The 20,982-nt window shown below is 44.4% G+C and overlaps 1 protein-coding gene across 24 annotated transcripts in view; it reads right to left on the bottom strand.

Annotated features, from left to right (window-relative positions):
- Positions 1–20,982, bottom strand: part of Plcb4 (phospholipase C, beta 4) — a 356,000-nt gene that overhangs the window by 12,446 nt on the left and 322,572 nt on the right. For all 24 annotated transcript variants that reach the window (XM_030248529.1, XM_011239359.3, XM_030248537.1 and 21 more), the window contains 7 exons: positions 20,036–20,124; positions 19,031–19,181; positions 14,628–14,677; positions 14,255–14,320; positions 7,748–7,863; positions 3,405–3,480; positions 1,848–2,023 (listed from right to left, as the gene is read on the bottom strand). In XM_030248529.1, coding sequence (XP_030104389.1) covers positions 1,848–2,023; positions 3,405–3,480; positions 7,748–7,863; positions 14,255–14,320; positions 14,628–14,677; positions 19,031–19,181; positions 20,036–20,124 — 724 coding nt within the window. The remainder of the gene's footprint in view (positions 1–1,847; positions 2,024–3,404; positions 3,481–7,747; positions 7,864–14,254; positions 14,321–14,627; positions 14,678–19,030; positions 19,182–20,035; positions 20,125–20,982) is intronic.

Below are 20,982 nucleotides of genomic sequence, written 5' to 3'. Positions count from 1 at the left end.
GGACCCAGCAGTGACAGGATGGGAGCGACAGGATGCTATAACTTTCACAAGTGACCTTCCTGCTGACAAACAACCCATAGACACGAGTGGAGCTATGTAGTTTCAAGTAAGTACAGGAAGTAGACCTGTATGTATTTCAGGTGACTAATGATTGTGTAAGTGCACAGGTATGTATAATGGACATGTCTATCTTTGATTCACTCTTGTAGACAATAAAGGCACATAGTTTGGAATATTTAAATGATGCAATTACAAATAATTTTAACTTATAGTCATCCCCTTATGTCTTTGCCTGCAATGTACAGGCGAGGAGGCTGGTTACCTAAGTCCAGTGGTTTACTCTACATCAAGAGAGATGGGCAATGCTAAAATGAAGCTTTAGCCAGCCACCTTACATCTCATCAGCAGGACACTGAGAAAAACGCTGGACCCAAAGCAACCACTCTCAGAGTTTCCCATGATTTCTTTGTAAAGTGATCGATCTGCCCCCTACCCTTCCTTTGTTTCCTTCAAGCAAGAACACTTACGAATGCCCACTGTATGAATGACAAGCATTTGGTAAAAGCAATACGAATTAGCAAGCAAAACAGACACCATCTAACAGGCAGGGGAAAAAAACCCCGAGTCCCACTCTCACTCCGAGAGTTGCTCTTAGCACAGACTTACTTAGAAAGACAAATTAGCAGCTGGGTTTGTGGTTTTCAAAAAGGACTTCCTAAGCAATGAAAAATTACATTTAAAATTTTTTTTTCAAAAAATATCTAAGTTTGAGACTCATGATTTTTCTTCATGCAGTTACTAAAGTGATGGCCAGGAAGTGCCCCAGACTCTAACACATTTTGGAATAATGGCAGGGGGTTCCTCCAAGCTGACATTGCAGCATTGCCCAAAGGCAGGATGGGATGCTGCCTAGACTCGTTGTATAGCACATATCCAATCAAAAGCAGTCTTGACGAAAAAGGAATACGAGCTCTTACACTGAATATGTAAACGAAGTACTTAGGACTTCACAGAGTACAGAACATTTCTTGACGGAACCAGATCATGCCAGACACTGTTCACTTGCCTCACACAAGCACTGGGACCTAAGGCACCACTCTATTTTCTCACAGCAGGATGTCTCACCTAAAGCAAGGCTGGGAACTTTCATATACTACCATATAACTTATGCAGTTGCCATTTTAAAAATGATCATTTTTCTCTATTGGTAAAAAAGTGTTTGTTTTGCCCTGTCCTGTGTAAACCAGCATCATACCATAACTGTGGCATACAGCAGATCCTTAATAGGGAAAAAGCACGCTGCTAGCAAACTGGGATGGAAAGATACAGTCAGCAGACATGCTCTTCTACGCAGGGAGGAGTCCGCTCAGTCCCGGCAGTATTTCTAACACAATATGCCTAACAACATACAGAAAGGAGGAGGCTCTCTAATGCATTGCCACTGTGAGATGAGAGTCATCCTAGGAGCTCCACCGGCCAGGCTTTCTCCCCATGCCTCATATTCCTAGAGGATTCAGGTCCTTTCTACTTCCAGCCATAACTTACTGTTGATCCTCAAAACACTTAGAAGAGGAAGACCATATTTTAATATGGATTATAGCAACTTGCAATCTTAGCTAACTTTACTTGATTGTAGTACCTTCTTAACACCTATAAGTCACTGTTGGCAGAGGCTACTTCTTACAAATCAGCTTGCTCACACTAAGTATGCGAAATACGTCAAGTTGATTTTTGCTTGTTTTGTGTACACACACACACACACACACACACACACACACACACACACACACGCACCAGTCATTTGAAGACACAAAGATCTATAGCAGTATGGCATCTGGCCCTCCCACCTGTCATGGGAGAGTTTCAGCTGCTGGGTCTGCTGCTCATGAGCATTGATGAGCAGCTTTCTCAGCAGCTCACACTGCTGGCTCAGGTGCAGATCCCGGATTTCCTGCTCCTCCGCACTGTGAGTGTTGATCATTTCTGACCACTCCTTTGTGTGCTGGGCCACAATCTCTTTGACCTGTTTCAGAAAAAAATGGGATGGGGTCATCTGGAATCTCTTGAGTCAGGTATGCGCTGAAAGCATGACTATGTATGCAGGCCAGATCACAATTTATATTGTGAATCAATGGACATTCACAAGCCACACAAAAATAATACACACTAGTCACTACTGTACCGAGCTAAATCACCACTCTGGCTGTTAAGTAGCTTACGTCGGCCCGGTATTTCACTGCCTGTCTTATACTCTGGTGTGTCTTGATCTTGGTCAGTTTCAGCATATTTCTCTTTATCATCTCATGCTTTTCCAGCTCCATTTCTGTCAGTCCACAGGTCTGAACAGAGAGCAGAGCGCTCTCTTATGCCTAGGCTCTGGCTTACTCCATCACCCTCAATAGACACTAGGGTAGGAAGACCTCTCCTTCTCATGACCACACTTTGTGCAAAGTTGTGGCTTTGCAGTTCTCTAGTCAACAGCTAGAGGCTGCTTCTCCAGCTCCTGAAATCTGACTCTCTGACTTGCTCTAGCCAATGAGATAGTGGCAAATATGTCCAAAGCAGAGGTCTTTCCCCTATTCTATGGGGGTTGCCCTTTAAATGAGACCGGACTGTCCTGCTGGAGGTGGAGGTCATTCAAGAAACACAAGCATTTTGCAGAGTGAGGATAGCAACCCCAGCTAACTGTAGATGCTTGAGTGTGCCCCCACAAAGTCAGGGTCATCACCCATCTGAATATGGCTCAGATGTGTGGCCCATAGAATAATGAGCTAATCAATGAGAGTTGTTTAAAGGCATTAAGTTTTGGCAGCGTAGCACACAGCCAAAGCAAACTGAGACCATCGCCAAGGTTTCCGTGTTATAGGAGGAAAGTATATAAAACACAAGGCAATAGTGCATGAAGCACTAATTCTCATATCCCTGGGTGTACGGTTCCTGCCACACCAAAGATAAAACACAAAGGAGAAATCCATTTTAAACAGCATGACATCCAGGCCTCACAAAGATGCAGTAAGATGTAAGTGTGTACTCCGCCCGCAGTCTGGCTGTTCCTGTGTCATGTTTGATGTTACCTCCCTAGGAAGGTATGTTCTGTACATTCACTGTTTCCTTGCCTCTTGGCTCACCGGCTCACCGTTTTACTTCATGCATCAGGGTCATCAAACAACATAAATGTCATTAGTTTTTTTTCTACACACAAGACAAAAAGACTTCCGTGAAGTGGCTCTTCTCAAAGACAGTAAACCTGAGGCAAACACAAACCTCCGACCCTGTCCTAGCAGTCCAACTCTCTCCTATTGTTTCTGATCAGATCAATCCAGATCAATCCAGAGTTGCCCCTTCTAAAATAAACTATAAAGTATCCTTTACAAGTCACCATGCAAAAACCGGGGTTTTCTTACCTTAGATTTGTGATCCGTTGTCAGGGTCTGAATTTTAATTTCTGTTTCTTTTTTTATTTCAAGACAATTACTTCCCCTGAAAATATAGAATTGAAAATGCATGCCAGAAATTAGATATCTTTCAGTTCCCTTGGGCCTCTGTAACAACACTTTCTGGTGAAGACAATATATTCATCAAATATATCCGGAATGCCATGGCTCATTGGGCAGCATCCATTTCCAGCAATAGATTTTTACCTTAGAAAATATTATCTGTAGCGTGATTGCTCAATTCAACAACAGCACAAAGAGATACTTCAGACCTAGCAATTATTGCCTTGTGTAGGGTCTGTTGTCAGAGTTTCCATTTTGGTTCCTCTTTTTCTTCAAGCCGTTTTTTATTTATTTCATAGAATATTATTAGGGATGCAAACAGCCAACATGAAATGAATGTCTAATTCTTTCATGTTGGTCATAAAGCCAGATTTTTGTCTTTTAAACATGCCAATGAGGAAGAAAATAGCATTTATTGGCACTACTTTGACAAGGGAGGGAGGCTGGCTTCTTAGCTTCCTAGGAGTAGAAAATATATATCAGGCAACTGCCCAGCATCCATTACTGCTTATTTCTGTGTTGGTATTTTCTTCTCCACATTATTGCTGAAACCAGGACAGGACCTAGGCTCTGTCCTCAGCACGTATGCTCTGGCTTACGCTAGCCCGGCTCACGATCTTTGTTCTATTAAAGAAGCACCCCCTGAGAGAAACGCTCTCTGCTGCAAACTCCCATCACACCCTCTGCTCCTCAATGGCCAGCACTCAGTGCATTTCTTCTCCAGCATGCCGAAATGTTCCTCTGGCTTCCTTCCAGGAACGCTCACAATAAATGCTACGATGGTTTTTATTCAGCGCCCTTAAGCAGCCGGCATAGCTAAGGATCCCTGTAGTATTAAGAAGTCACGGCTGCATAATTATTCCCTTTTGCATATGCCTTATTTATTGTCTGCCTTTGCAGAAACATATATTCTGATTTCTCCAACCCTGGCTTTTCTTTTTCTGCCTTCCCCATTCACCTTCTCCTGTCACCTGAAACACACTGAATGGAAAACTCATGAGAGACAGTTAGGCAAGAGCACTTCAGTGCAAACTCCCTGTCTCGCTTCCATCGCTCCCTTCAGTCGGGTATGAAGAACAGGGGACACGGCTGCAGGCTGCAGGCGCTCCTTCGCTGAGGATGGGATGGAGTCTGATGAGCCCACACTGTAAGTTGAAAGTATCAGAAATGCAAGGTGCATTCACCCCAGCCAGCCTAGCCAGTCCACTGCAGAGGATCAAAGGCATATAACCAAACTCCCCCTTTACATGAATTTCAGCAACCAGGTAACAAAGTCTAGGCAATAAGAGGACGTTCTCCTTGGAGCTGGCTGTGCAGATGAGAACATCTGGTAACTGGCTTCGAAGAAACTTTCAATGTGTTTTTTTTTAGGTCTTGTTTTCAAGTACTGGGAAAATTCTCTCTGCAGAGTCGGGAGGCAGATCTGCATTCGGCAGCATGGACCTAGAAAGAAACCCCCAGGCAGGCTTCCTGGGTCCCCTGTTCCTCGCGTGACAAAGGGCTTTACACATTGTAGGACTTCAACTCCTGCTCATGAGGACGGCTCCATGGTCATTGTCTCATCTTTAACAACCAGTCCTAAGTATCACCTTCATACCACTTATGCTTGAGAATAAAAATAAGATTAAATGGGTATTTTCTAATGTCCCAGGGACAATATATCCCTAGTATCCCTCTCTGAAGAGTTGTTATGTAGTACAGAGTCTGAAAACTTACAAGACACTGATTTAAAAATATAGAAAGAGGCTCCACACCCATGCACATAGAAACTGCACTAACTGGACTTAGTGTTTTTTGTTTGTTTGTTTGTTTGCTTTTTTAAATGAAAAGTAAGATATAAAGTTGGGAGGAAGATGTGTATGGGGGAATTCAGAAGGAGGAAATAGAAGGTAGATATTATTGTATTTCATTGGATGCATGTACAGAATTCTACAAAATAACAAAAAATGATTTTTTTGAAAATAGAAAAAACCAAGAAAATGTCAATATAGCAATCCAGGAAAAACACAGGACATTTGTTGGTAAGTGAAAGGTAAACAAAAATAAGTTTACTCTTGGAAAGAGCTGAAAAATCCATCAAAACCTTGTACCTTAAAAACATGGTATTATGGTCTATACCTCCCTTTCAACATTTTGTTTTAAAAATTACATTAAAAATGGGAAAGTTTCTTTAAAAAAAAAAAAAAGGTAACGCTGCTGATGTGGTCAGAGCCTCTAAACATCAGCTCTTACGGTTTGCGTGTGATGTGGTTTTAGAGGCTCTTGTTCTGGGGGCTGCGGGGCTTTAGGAGCAGGATCTTGCTGGAGGAAGCAGGCCATTAGAGCAGGCCTGTGACGGTGTGAACTGCTGCTGGTGCCTATCTTTCCTGGTCCTCAGTGATGAGTGTCTGCATCCTCCGCATGCTTCTGCCAAGGAGAGTGACCTGCTGCTCTGCCTGCCTCCTCCACCACGACGGAGTGATTCCAGGAGTAGTGTGGCCAGTGTCACAGAACTAACAACATAGACACTCTCACACTCACTACATTCCCTCCCAGTATGTCCCTGCGCACAGGAGATGGGCTGCTGAGCTTGTCCTGACTCACTTAAAAAAAAAAAATCCAAATGCTTTTAAAGCATGGGGACATGGCTCTGCTTCAGTGAAACATGGAACAGCCATGGGAGAAACAGAAGGTGGATCGCTTCCATATACTGCCTTGTTTGTGTTTTTCTAGAAAATGTAGCTGTAATAAAAAGGAAGGTGCTTTCCAAAAGGAGCCCCCGGTTGAGTGTGGGCACATCATTATCTGCCACTGATGCTTCAAGCCAAGGACATTGGCTCCATGTCATGAAATTAGAATTTAGGGACCAGAAATTGTAACAAAAACAATCCATCTGAATCCAGATCCTTAGTTTTCTAGGTGGTATCTGGATTGAACACTAAAGAGAAAGAAAGAAGAAAACTAGAAAGATGTCTATCTCCTCCTTTTGTCTCACACCATGGAAGGCTAGAAGACCCTAGTGGGGGGGGGGGCGCTCAAAACATTGAAAAACGAAAACAAAGACAAAAACCATACAATCAACTGATGGAGAGCAAATCAAAATGATGTCTGAAAGAAATAGAATATGTCTGGTATTTCCCTAAGCTACTTATTCTAAAGGGGGGAAAGCTCTGAACGGGACATGCAGATGGACGCTGGCCAGGTCAGCACTGCCATTTCCAACACATCATCACCTGCAGTGGCACCCTGTGCACTGGGGGGGAGGCTACCCCTTAGGGTGTGGCACTCACAGATCTGTAACCTCTCTCTACTTACTCTAGAAGTCACATTAGAGGCATTGTACAGGTGGCTGAGTGGCCGCAAAACTGAAGCCCATGAAAGACAGGGAGAGTCAGACTCTATGACAGAGTGAGAAGACTGTGCAGACAGTAAGTGCAGGGTGCAACTTCAGAGGGAACCCCAGAAAGAAAGGGGGTCGGGTAAACCAGCCAATGTACTGCTGTTCCACCAGCGGTATCTCAGCAATGTCAACTCTTTTGCCTGATTATTTTACTGAGGGAAGATGGGGTTTAACATTATGAAAGGCCAAGTTACATGCACAACAGCATAAGTTCCAAGCCACCCTCTTCCCCCTGTGGATATCTAAAACCCCAGGTATTTGGAGCTGTAGTATATTTGTCCCACTCACAGGCCTAGGGCAGTGATTACTGTGTCCATTATACACAGCGAAGTGTAATGGTAGCCAATGATAACACAGACCAATTAACAAGTCATATACCATGATAGAAATTCGTCTTGGAGTGTGGTGGGTTGCAGCTAATTAGAATACTAGAGAGTGGAACTGAGGAGAACTACTACATTATTGCAACTTTAAAAAATTATTTATAAAACAAAGGCGTTACAACCAGTTCTTAGGGTGAAAGTAATTAAATTCTTTTTTTTTTGCTAACTTCTTAATCACAAACAACAACAACAAAAACCAAACCAAACTAACCAAACAAACAAACAAAAACCCCAAAACACAGTACAGATTGCCATGAACTAAAGGTTCTGAGAACTCTATTGAGACCATCCTTAAACCACAACTAAGCTGACTGATGCCACACCCCGCTGTGATGACACAGGGACTGAAATGAAGGGATCACATTTTTTTCCTAGGGGTAGTCTTTAATGATGAAGTCGCAGTAACACTGAGTCCCTTGTGGTCCATGAAGGCAGCTGAGTCACACTCCTACAGGGGGGATGCATCGCAAGTCAATCATCAGTCTTACCCCTTCTTCTTCATCGCCTTCTCTAGGATTTTCTCATGAGTCGACTTCTCTTTGTCATACTGGGCCACGATTTTGTCAACTTGTGTGCAGTGTAACTTCTGCATGGTACTGTGCTCCTGAGCAAGGAGAGTTTACGGTTATGAGCTGGACTGTAATGGACGCTAAGAACCTTTACCCTGCCAGGCCAGCCTGGTTCTTGTCAGCTTCCCCTAGTGTTTGTTTGGAAAGCCACTAAATAATGCAGTCTGAGAACCAAGCAGGCTTCTGGTCCTCACCAAACATTAGCGTTCAAGAGCATCCCTAAAAGGGGAGCCCCCAGCTGGGCAGTGGTGGCACTCACCTTTAATCCCAGCACTTGGGAAGCAGGCAGATTTCTGAGATCGAGCCAGCCTGGTCTACAGAGTGAGTTCCAGGACAGCCAGGGCTACACAGAGAAACCCTGCCTTGAGCCCCCTTCCCCCCAAAAGGGAGTCCCCGCCTCAGCCTAATGAACACACCACTTCAAAAGGGAGGCCCCCTTTCAAGTGGCATCCCACATGAACTGCCGAAATCGTGATTAGCCATTTGGGCTTTTTCTAAACTGGGAGGATGTGGAGAAGTAGAATATGGAGCCGGCAGTCCCATCACCCGTCCGGTCTCCTAACAGAGGTAATGTTCTTGATGCCTCCGTGTGAATTACAACTGCCAATTTCAGAAGCAGCCTTCTTGTTATCAGTTACACAGCTTGCAGAGCCGAGCACACATTCTTCACTAGTAGCTTTACCGAAATTGTAGACCATTTTGCCTGATTATTATATTGTGGTGCGGTGGGATTTTTAACATTATTAAAAGCCAAGCTGCATGTAGTACAAGCGAATGATCCAAGACACTCCCCGCCCCGTGGGCGCCACCCCGTGGCATGCCATGGATGTGCAGGTTTTTGCGGTGCTTTATTTGACTCATTTGATGTTGGTGCCACAAGCCTAGACCTACATCTACCTTCCCACCCTCCTCAGGTTGTTTTCAGAAGACACAGAGCTGGAGGGTTGTGTGGAAAGCAGGGAATTCCCATAAGGAACTTGGATTATGGTTTTCCTCGGGAGAACAGGCGAGGGTCTCATACTTTCAAGGTGTAGACACTGAGTCTCTTGATCTTGGCCAGGAATAAGTGCTCTTACTTTCCCGACTATTGTCAAGTCTAGGCAAGACCAACTCCCCTTAGCTACTTCCTTCTCACTGGCTGACGGCATCTGGATTCTAATTCTTCTAATTGCTTACTGGTAGTACTCCTCTAACCTGGGATTTAAAACATTTTCTTTTAAGGACGTGACCAGCACAGACAACTGAAAATCATGCTTGTCTCTTAATGAGAGTGACTCTAGATTTGGACCTTGAGCTCACTGTTGGAAAGGATTGCTGGTTTCTTTACTTTCTTGTGTGTCAGGTCTAATGGGCTCCCAAGAACCATTACCCTACTTTCCACTTCAGATTGAAAAAGTGACTCTGGAAGCGGAGAGACATTTAGAATCCTAATTACCAGCTGCATTCCGAGAGCCAAAAGCAATTGACCATAAGCAGCCAAGGGCCACAGCGGTCATTACCCTTGTCTTTTGTCTCAGTCCTACCACCGTATCAGAGACCTTTTTTCAGGGCTTACTTTTATGAATAGCAGATTCTCACACTCACATTCCTGCTGTCATTCACTGCTTCACCTTGGAACTAACTTTCATGTTTGGAGACGGGCTTAGGAGAGATGCTTGTTTAAAAGGCGTTGCCGTGTTCAATGGGTGACGTAGGTGCTGTCTGCGGTAATAGGGCCTTTCTGTAAGTTTGTGGAGAGTAAGCTACAGTTCTGAAAACAGCCGTGTTTGTTTGGGGATTTTCATGGGACCCCTTTGGACAATGACTTGATCGGAGTTCAATCTATTCCTGGTTCTTGTGGCAACAGATATACAAGTTGGGGCTCTGTCTCCCTAACATTTGTCGATTTTCTTTAGTTTGTCTTCATATATGTATATATTTTATTAAGGTTCTACTGTCTTAGGTTTCCATACTATTCCATACATGGCCCTTAATTTTAGCTGTCTCTCCCCTCACATCCCCTCCCTTCTCTTCCTCCTCCCTTTCCCTTCCAACTTGACCCTCCCATTCCAGTCCCCACACCATCCGTCCATAATTAGTCTATTTCCCTTTCCTAGGGAGATCTATCTGTCCCCTACTAGTCCTGTACTCCACACCTAACCCCTGTGGCTATGGATTACAGCCTACTTATTGAGGACTTTACAGCTAACATTCACATATAAGTGGATAAATACCATATTTGTCTTCTTCGGGTCCAGTTATGTCCCCAGGATGTTTTTTTTTTTTTTCTAGCTCCACTCATTTATCTGTGAACTTCATGATTTTGTTGTTTTGGTTTTAACTGCAGAGTAATATTCCATTATGACCACAGAGAGCCTCACTCCTATGTGCTATGGGCTTTGGGAGAGGAAGGAACTCTAAACACTACCAAAGGAGGGATGCAAATACAAAAGCAGCTACAAATTCTTTGATCTACAATGGTGTCCTGCCTGCAAGATATGCTAGAGCGATGGAGACACAAAGCTTGGGGGAGCAACCAACCAGCCAATGTCTGATTTGAGTTAAGACCACTCCACAAGACAGAACCCATACCCAACACTGCTTGAGTGAGCTGAGACCAGATAGCCCAGGGATCGAGAGTAAAACCAATCATTACTGTTCTATAAAAGAACACAGTGATAAAATGACTCCAAATGACATTCTGCTATAGTCATAGACCAGTGCCTTGCTCAGCCAGCATGAGAGACATTTTCTCCTGCAGCAGATGGGAACAAATACAGAGACCCAGATCCAGGTAATATGTAGAGTGAGTTCTTGGAAAACTCTGCCCTCAATAGGTTTTCTCCATCCTCTTGAGGCTCAAGGAACCCTGCAGGAGCAGAGGTGGGAAGAGCATAAGAACCAGCAGGGATGGAGGTCACCAAGGAAACAAGGCCCTCTAAAGCAACATGATTGACGCACATGACTCACAGAGACTGGGCAGTAGTCACAGGCCAGCATTGTTCCTTTGGGTACGTATAGCAGTCAGTTTAGTGTTGTGGTGGTATCCCTGAGTGTGTGACAAGTGGGTCTCTGCATCTATGTCTATTTCCTGTCCTTCTCTTAGGCTCTTTCCCTTCTGTTTGTTTGTTATGTCTCATTCCAATGTGTTAGTTTTGTTTTATGTTATTATATTATTTTTGTTATTATCCCTTAGAAGCCTGTGTGTTTCCTAATGAGAGACAGAAAGGGAGTGAATCTGAATTGGAGGAGAGGTAGGAACTGGAAGGAGAGGAGGGAAGGAAATAAAAAATCAGAATTGTAGCCTCCCCCAGCCTGAAGCGGGCTGGTGCAGACCTTGTTGCCACTGAGGTGGGGCCACCTGCGGTGCAGCTTTCCAACTTGGCTGGCTTCTTTTGAAGTGACAACTGCCCTGAGATTCTGCTACCTGCTGAACCGGTCTTCCTGAGACATTCCTGAATAAGCAACAGCCTGGCTACGAAGTGCTGACAGCATGGCGACAAAGCACCAGGGATGGACTGGCAGGGGGCGGGGGCAGCGGCGCGGGGGTGGGGGGGTGGGGGGTGGGGGTGGGGGAAGGGGAATGAGCCTTCCCCCTTTTAAGCACAGTCTCTTAGTAAACTCCGTGGGCCTTGATCAGAGAAAAATTTGTCTTGGCCTCATCATTCTTTTCTTGCCACCTAGTCTCTCTTTCAGCCCCAGCCTACCTTCCAGGAATACCTGGTTCATGTAGGCCGCGGGCCGGCTACTACTACACAGGATATAGTATGTGAGGGGAAAAAAAACCCTATTTTCAATAAAAGAGGGAAAAAAAGAAACAAAAAGGTCATAAAGCATGATTTTCTTTTATTAAAAAAAAATAAAAAGCATTTTCACACCTTGCTTGGAGATAGCAACTCAGTCTGGGCTGGCACAAGATGCATCTCTGTGAAGCCCTGTGGCTCTAGCCCAACAATTCAATGCTAAAAATTAAATCCTGAAGAAAGACAGACGCTGTGTACCCACCCGTGCAATAGCGGCATGGCTGTTACAGGGTTGGTAACTACTTTCTGATGGGATCTGAGACCTGCTTCACAAGAAGGAATTTCATGCTGGTATGGTAATTCTAGTCACAAGACCAGGGCTTAGGAGATCATAAGCCCCAGCACAGAACCTGCTATTGTTATTTTATTAAATGGTCGCTTTGTCATGTTGCCTTCTATATATTTATGTTTACACCCACAGACCTGGTCTGCTCCCAATCTTGGTGGGAAAAGCTCCTTTTATTAGTGGGCAGCCCTCAGTACAGGGACTCATAATTGGTCAAAGTATTGAAGAGAGACTACGCACTCATCTTTAAATGGAACATCTTTAACAATTCTTTACCCCTTGCCAAGAAGAGAGGGAAGGATTGGGTGGTGTGCCCTTCCTGGATGTGTGTTCCTGGGTGTGGGCTGTGAGGTTTCAAAAGCATAGGCCATTCCCAGTGAGAGAGTCTCTCTCTGTCTGTCTCTCTGTGTGTCTTTCTCTCTGTCTTTCCCTGTCTGTCTGTCTGTCTCTCTGTTTCTCTCTGTGTCTCTGTCTCTCTCGTAGTCTAAACTTGTAAGCTCTCAGCTTCTTCCCTACCACAATGGTCATGGACTTTTACCCTGTGAACCTGTGAGACCCCATGCAATGATTTCTTTCATAAGTTGTGTAGGTCATGGTATTTTGCCAGGCAATATAGAAATAAGTACAACATGTGCTCAGGAGAGTATGGAAGAGTTGTGGAAGTGACCTGTCAGTAAACATGCTCAACTATCAACTCCACAGCACAGGGAACATCATGGGTCCAGGTAAGGTTTGGACTGTGTACTGGCTGGTTTTGTGTGTCAACTTGACACAGCTGGAGTTATCACAGAGAAAGGAGTTTCAGTTGAGGAAATGCCTCCATGAGATCCAACTGTAAGGCATTTTCTCAATTAGTGATCAAGAAGGAAAGGCCCCTTGTGGGTGGGACCATCTCTGGGCTGGTAGTCTTGGTTCTATAAGAGAGCAGGTTGAGCAAGCCAGAGGAAGCAAGTCAGGAAAGAACATCCCTCCATGGCCTCTGCATCAGCTCCTGCTTCCTGACCTGCTTGAGTTCCAGTCCTGACTTCCTTGGTGATGAACAGCAGTATGGAAGTGTAAGCCGAATAAACCCTTTCCTCCCCAATTTGCTTCTTGGTCATGATGTTTGTGCAGGAATAGAAACCCTGACTAAGACAGACTGAGAACAAACCATTAGAGAAAGGACAAGCCTGTCTGCCATGCCATTGGCACATTGGTATGCTTATTCCTCACTCCCAGCAGGAAGCACAGACCTGCATGGTGCCTGGGCAGAGTACAAAGAAGTGGGCAAGCAATGTTTACATGAAAGAGTTTCAAAGTCCTTTCAGACAAACAAATTGGGTCTCTGTCTCTCTGTGACTCACAGGATCCTGACAGTGGGTGCAGTAGTTAGGCTTCTCAAGAGGGAAAAGCAGTTCAGCATCACACACACACCTCAGTTCTGCATACCCAACCCCACATCAGTCCTGTGTTCCCCACACACACCTCAGTCCTGTGTTCCCCACACACACCTCAGTCATGTATCCCACACACACACCTCAGTCCTGTATCCCACACACACACCTCAGTCCTGTGTCCCACACACACACCTCAGTCCTGTATCCCACACACACACCTCAGTCCTGTGTCCCACACACACACCTCAGTCCTGTGTCCCACACACACACCTCAGTCCTGTATCCCCCACACACACCTCAGTCCTGTATCCTACACACACCTCAGTCCTGTATCCCACACACATAGTTCAGTTCTGCATCCCCAATCCCACCACAGTTGTGTACCCCCCACACACACCTCAGTTGTGTACCCCCTCACTGCCCCAGTTCAGCATTCTGCCACCCCAGTTCTGTATCCCCCTAACTCAGTTCTATAAGCCTCCATCCCTCCTCTGCAAGAGAAGATCAGAAAAAAGCCTGAAAATCGAAAGAAACTGAAAACTGAGAACCTTCTCAACTTATCTGGGAAACCTCAGGGCCACTTCTTGTTGTTCTCTTAAATTTGCATCTTCCTCTTAAGATTTCTTCTGATCCCTGTCTGACAGGCTTCTTAGCGATAAATAATAAAAGTACAGAAAGTTCAGAAATAGGTTTCTAGTTATATTGACAAGGACTGTGAGAGATGGCCCCTGCTAGCATCTCCCCACATACACTGCTTTTATAAACTACTGCACAGCAACCAGAGAACAAGGCACCAGCAGTTACCAGTGAGATAACGGGGGTCACACTTGCTGTCTAGCATTAGCTTCTAACTAGTCTTCTGGGTGATGAATGGTTCATTGTACACAACACAAAATGAAGTGGTAGGTCTTCATCATAGAGCTAAAAGTAAAATACAAAAGAACCAACAAAATGCACAGCCACGTATGCAAAACCACACTACCTTTGCATGTTTCTTCTTTAAAGAGTTTAACTCCTTCTGTTGTTTCTTTAAATGCTTCAAGTAAGCCTGCAGGGGAGAAAAAGAGGATCTGATCCGAAATGAGATTCATTCTGTCTGTCTGTCTGTCTGTCTGTCTGTCTGTCTGTCTCTCTCCCTCCCTCCCTGTCTCCCACCCTTGCTCCCTCCTTCCCTTCCTCTCTCTCCCTCTCTCCGCCCCCTCCCTCTCTCTGTCTTTCTCTTCCCTTCTTTCCATCTATCCTTTTGCCAGAGGTAATCATAATGATTGTACTTTGTGATGAAAAAAAAAAAAAAACCCTTGTTTCATCAATGTTCATAGTACTCGGACATCTAAAAAGTAGTCAAGACATTTTACCTTCATTTGCTTTAAATCTTCTATCCTCACTTGAGGGATAAGTTCAATACCTTTAAAAAAAGTCACAAAAATATCATTATGTATATTAAAATTAGAGTAAATAACAGACAATATAAACTTTCTAAGGTATACCTGATACTTCCAAAACAGCTTGCATGGGCTTTTTACCCACGGTCTCAGGGCAATTGAGGAGGAGTAGCTATAACTCTCAATCAGCCAGCCTTCTTAGCACTGGGGCATGGGCTAAGTGGACCCATCGAGCGGCCAGGCACCTAGGACCTGCCGCAGTTATTTTCATCTTTGCATTTGGGTACGTGGTATCAGTCAACTAACTTCCAGCTCGACTCCTATCTTAGTCATCCATCACCAAGAAGCAAAACATGGTAAGCTTCTTTGGGGTAGATTTAACCTTAGCATCTAAGCAATGTGCTATTGAGTGTGGCAATGTCCTAAACACAGGAAAAATGAAATCAGACTACCTATTTAAGGGGTTCTGTCATGAAAACCTTGAGTAAGACACTCAGCCTGTTTGCTAGCTGAGTAAAGGCTGGACTCAGAGTAGTCACGGTAAACACAATTGCCGAAGAAGAATCCTCAGATGGTTCTGTTTGATTACAGATTTTCATTGTAGGCAAACAGAACGATTGTGTATTCAAAGATAACTGACTTCTACTGGAATCCCCAAAGCAGGTATGATGTATTTAAGGAGGATAGGTATGGAGACCCATGCTCTTGCTTGTAGGTTTGATTGCTTTTAAGATTGGCATGACCAGTGGATGTAGAAGGAAATCTTGATGGGGGGTGGGGGGGGAATCAGTGATGGGATCCATGGTATTTCAGGGTAGGATGGGCAGGGTGTGTGTGGCTATTGTCTGATCTCTTGTATCTGGTGTCACAGCCCCTCCTGACCTCATGCTGTACAGAGAGAGAGAGAGAGAGAGAGAGAGAGAGAGAATAAGCGGCTGGTGAATGCTACTGGGCTAAGTGCTTCCTATTCTTGGCTGCCAGCTTTCCTATTTATAAAGGAACACACAGGGTCTAGAAGACTGCAGGGTCCTCAGGCTCCCAGAAAATCCTAAGGCCTCAGCCCACATAGACAAGACTTTTCTTTCTTTCTCTCTTTCTCCCTCTCTCTCTCTCTCTCTCTGTCTTCTTTCCTTTCTCCTCTCTCTCTCTCTCTCTCTCTCTCTCTCTCTCTCTCTCTCTTGCCTTAACCAAATCTTTATAAGCAGGATCCTGAAGACAACGGTACCTTCCTCAATTACATTTTGCACTATTGGAAAAATATACAAATTAAGTGCAAAATATTTAATTTGCTAAGTAGGAAGGAAAATGTCCCATTTTGTAGAACAAGAATTGGTTCCGCTCTATGTGCTTAGAGCAGTGTGGTCCATAGAACATCTGACAGGAATAGAGACAGCTTATGTGTGAGGTATCCAGAGACACGTAGCTCCCGAGCATCTGAAACGTGGGTGTGCAAGGAACAGAGCTTAATGTTACCTCCTTTACAGTCCTGCATGTGGCTACCATGTTGGACTGTGCTTCTCGGCTGCCTTGCCTGGTAGGAAACCAGGTCAGAGGTTACATCTTAAGTTCCAAAGTTTCTGGCTAATTTCAGTTTTACTATATAAAGCTTTTGCTATTATCTGTACAGCTCCATAGAACAACTAACTTTCCTTTCTCAAACTCTAACCTAGAAACTAGCTAGGACCCGAGGATGCTTAATCCTCTCTTAAATCAGCAATGCAGCGGTGGTTGGAGTCATTTCGAGGGCTGCACAGCTAGGGGGCGCTGTTCGAATCGCTCACTTCCTGTCTCCACATCTGAGCTTCCCGAGGGCCATGTCACTTTGCACCCTCACACTTTCCATCCGTCTCTCCTCATTATGTGCTATGGACACGCTATTAGAACATGTGTTTTACGCCTTATGCCATCATGTCTGAAGGGTAGGCTTCTGGCATCAACAAGTGGGTATCCCTGGTTGCACAGAAACACTATAGCCATGACTTCTCTAAATCTGCGACTCCTTCTCAAAACAAAGTCTTCATTTTCATTCTTTCCTGTCATTCATTCTGCCTGTGAGCTCCTAGCCTCTCGGCCCTCTGCCCTTCCCCCTCCTCGCTGGTCACAGTGCTGTGGGAGCCAGCCATTTTCTCATCACGATCATCCCCTCTCAGCTCCTCTCTTTCTCTTGCTGTCCACTTGTAGAGTGTGACCCCGAAGTCTCTTGAAGTCGGTCTGCACTTTTTGTCTTTTTCTAAGCTCCATATCCAAATAACTACATTCTTCTTCCTCCGTTCTTTTCTTATGGTGACCACAGCTTACCCCAGACTGCCCTCTCTGCTCAGGCATTTATTAGCCACGTATTTCCTAAGAAAGGAGGCCAACAGAGCTTTCCCAGCATGGCTCCAGGTACAAGGTAATGATGAAGGATGTGTCTGTCTATATTGACCTCTTCCTCTGGTTGATCGTAATACGGTGTGTGCTGTAATACAGTCCTGTGTACCAGGGCCACTGGCGGCTTGTAGCATCTCTTCTTGTAACGACTCCTGATGTCAATACTATCGGTGTTGTCCTTCACTGCCTCCTCAGGGTGGGCCCAAGTTCTTTGCAGACCTGGGCAAGTGAACTGCTTCCACTTTCTACTACCCACTTCTCTTCAGGTGTCCTCCTTCCCTTGGTCTCCGTACTGGTCCCTTCTGGTTGAGCCAGACCTATGTTTCCAGGTCCAGCTCAGTTAGGATCTTATCTCTGAGTCCTCTCTGGACCTTGCTGAGGGTCCTCTTCTGTTCTAACTGGTCAGTCCTCATTGCACCTACCTGGGCTGCCTATTACACTGGAGCCTGTCCTTATTCCCCCCTGTGTATGTACATCCCCAAAGGAATGCAGGTTTATTATTATTGTTGTTACATTATTATTAATTATTATTAATTATTGGTAGAACCTAGTATGGTAATGGCTTCTTGTAGGCTTCTAAGCCTCCTGAAGAAATAGCATGTACGCCCTACCTTTGGGGTGGATTGGGGGAAATCACTGGTGTTCAACTGACAGCTGCTTGGTGGGTTCAGATGTAGTCTTGTTGGGGAACAAAGGAAACTAACTCACCAACAAACCCAAGTACAGACCCATTTCGAGCTACGGACTCTCTGAGCCTTTGGAGGCCTGTTGTGTGTGCTGTTTTAGGAGCTACTTTACAATGCAATTACTACATTCACTATGGACGTGCGGGTCAGACAAGAACTTTACCTCCTGCATTTTCCAATGTCTATCTCTGTAGGAGTAGCAGTGCTAGGACTGACCAGCGCTGGAAAGGAAGTGTCTGTGCTTGGGGCATTACCTCACCCCATGTTCCTTCTGTGCTTGGGGCATTACCTCACCCCACGTTCCTTCCTGAGAAGAACAAACAGCTGCAGGGCCAGTACAGATTGGGCTACTTTTGTAAAGCTTCATTTTCTAATTTGCTCCATGAAGTTCAGTGCACACTTAGTTTCCTGCTAAATTACCAGGCTGCTTTGGTTGGGAAAGACTGTCTCTTCTTCCCCTGAATTGTTAGCACTGGATACATGTATATGTAAGAGTGGCTTAATCTCCTTGTACCACTGGCATTAAATTAACTTGTAAATAGGAAATATACATGCTAAGAAACCCTTAGGAGAAAAAGAAATTACTATGAAAATTAACAGACTGTGTGTAGTAAATTATTTATGGTCAAGGGGTATTTTAGATATTTAACTGTCAATATGGAAATGGGTACCGATCAGTCAAAATGGATGCCTGGTCTCTTGAATTGAAGACTACTTTAAATAGTCAAAATGGATGTCTCCTTATGTAGAGGCTGTCCAATAGCAGCACAGGGTCACGTGTTTCTGTATTATGGCATTTCTTATGAGCTGTTGTTTCACTCACAGAAAACCACTTGAAACTGGCCATCAAATGCCCATCTACGGGTTTTAAAAATAAACAGTAAAGCCTTTTCTCTATGTATGGAGAAATTACCCACGGCATTTGTGACTCTGATGCTTCATGTGCCCCTTGCCTGCTGGAGTCTGGAAGACAGAGGTGGGTGACTTAGCTATTGGCACTGTAGCAGCAAGGGCTCCTTCAGCCCTGCCATGAAGAATGTCAAAGTAAACACTGTTGCACTAGGCATAACACGCTGGTTAGGTGATGGGCCTCCAGCCCATAAAACACAATCGTTGATTTCCCATTAAACAACTCTCAGAGGAGGAAATCAAGCAACTTGTCCAGTAAGTCTCTCGTTTTTTTTTTTTTTTTTTTTTTTTTTTTCATCTAGCATCACAATGAAAGTGGGCAGAAATGACGATTCTAAATGCCTTCGTCAAGGCAGTCTACAACGAGGCTAAAATGACAAAGCTGACAAGGAGTTGAACTGCACACCTCACCTTTCTTGGCTTCCTGGCCAGAGCCCAGGGCGGCTGTGGTGGTTGGTCTGAGCTCAGAGCTGCTCTGAGGGGTCACGTTCGCTTTGGCTGGGTTGGCCTTGCCTTTCTTGTCATTTTTGGAAGTGTCACTGGGCACATCTGCTATGTCACTCTGGAACAAAAAAATATTCCCGATGATTAAAATACCTGGCCCTAGAAGCATTTTTACTTTAATGAGAAATCCCTCAGCCTCCCAGACTTTCCTGCCTTTAAAGATCTTTGCCTGAAGTTGGGCTTGATGGGGCACTCCTTTAATCCCAGCACTCAGTAGTCAGAGGCAGGCGGATCTTTATGAATTCAAGCCCAGATTTGTGCACATAGTGAGTTCCAGGTCAGCGAAGCTACAAACTGTGCCTGTGTCTCAAATTAAACAAAACAAGCAAGCTCTTACCTAAGGGGAGTGAGACTATATAGCTTGCTTGTGCTGGACGAAAAATGATCCAGTCAAGGAAAGACAACCCAACTCCTTTATAAGCACGGCATTTTCTAGCTACTGGGATGGCTGACTGGATGGCTGATTGTGTTCCAACTCAAAGAGTCCAGCAAAGGGACATTGACAATAGAGAAACAGATGAAGAGAGGGAGTGTTGGGATCCAAGGACAAAGAAATGAGTACCTGGTAATAACGGTCATTTTCATTAACTCACTGAACTCAGTCATTTGGCATTTCAGCATTATAAAAAGAAATCCTTGTTGTAATTTCTAATGGATAGTTCCAACTTCATTCATAATGGACCAGACAACTGCAGATATCTCACTGGTGACTAAGAAGCTCTCTCTGATAGTGGCCACATTGTATAAAATGTGCTATATTTTTGTAGCTCCTTCCAACTTCTATTGAATGGATAAGCTTGGTTTTGAAAACCCTCTGCAAACTTCCCACATCACCTCTCTCTTTCTTTGGCAGTCACTCTCTGGAAGCCAACTCCCCCCACTGGACCGCCGTTAGCCCACGGCTTCACTTACAGTTTCAATGCCCATTGCTCTCATTTGGTCTGCTCTCTTCTCTGTGATTGAAAGAAATTTCTTTGGATCGGATAAAGCATCCACAATATCTGAAAAACAATCAACAAACTATCAAGGTTATGTTTAAATGAACAGATCACGAAAATGCAACTCAATTTTTTTTTCTTTTTTTGGAATAAAGTTTGGATAAAGTGGTATTTTTTAATTTTACAGAACACAAAAGTATCATTTATTACCTGCCATAGAAATCATCAATAGTTCTTCCAAAATGGTTTACAAAGACTTAGCTTTCATTTAGGAAAATATTTAGCTTAAATAACCATTTTTTGTGACATTTTTTCTTTTCTTTTTTTTTATGAGATATTTTCTTTATTTACATTTCAAATGTTATTCCCTTTCCTATGGAGAGGCCCTTGGTCCTGTGAAGGCTCTATGCCCCGTACAGGGGAATCAGGGCTAAACAAAACCAAGAAAAGCCAATCTCTTCCCACACGGCTCGCTGCGTTGGCAGGGTATCTTAGTGATATGTGTAAGAAAGGGCCTGACCAGTGTGCTGAAGCCAGCCACTTTCAGTGTCTGCGTTGCTTGTGGTGCCGAGTGCTGAACACAGGACCTTCACTGCCCTGCTAAGCTACTTCGCAAGCCCTGCTGGTGTACTTTCCATAAGGCACACTGCTCCCTTCTTTTGCAGAGTGCAGAAGATGCCTTATGAGTGGGCATCATATGCACACTGCCCTGGTTCAAACACCAGCAATCCGACCCTCCCCACTGCCCCTGGATGGCATGTATTATGTGTGTTTCAACAAATATTTGAAAGAAAAAGAATCTGCATCAGGAAATCCAGGCATGACCCTCCAGAAATGGCATCTTAATTGAGGATATTCTCCCTCTGGAAGTATCAGCTGTATGAAACATCTGCCTATGCTAGAGGTAGTTGAAGATCTGGG

Source organism: Mus musculus, chromosome 2 (genome assembly GCF_000001635.26).
Source record: "Mus musculus strain C57BL/6J chromosome 2, GRCm38.p6 C57BL/6J".
NCBI classification, from domain to species: domain Eukaryota; kingdom Metazoa; phylum Chordata; class Mammalia; order Rodentia; family Muridae; genus Mus; species Mus musculus.
The sequence above is the reverse complement of the archived record's forward strand: the minus strand, read 5'-3'. Positions and strand labels throughout refer to the sequence as shown.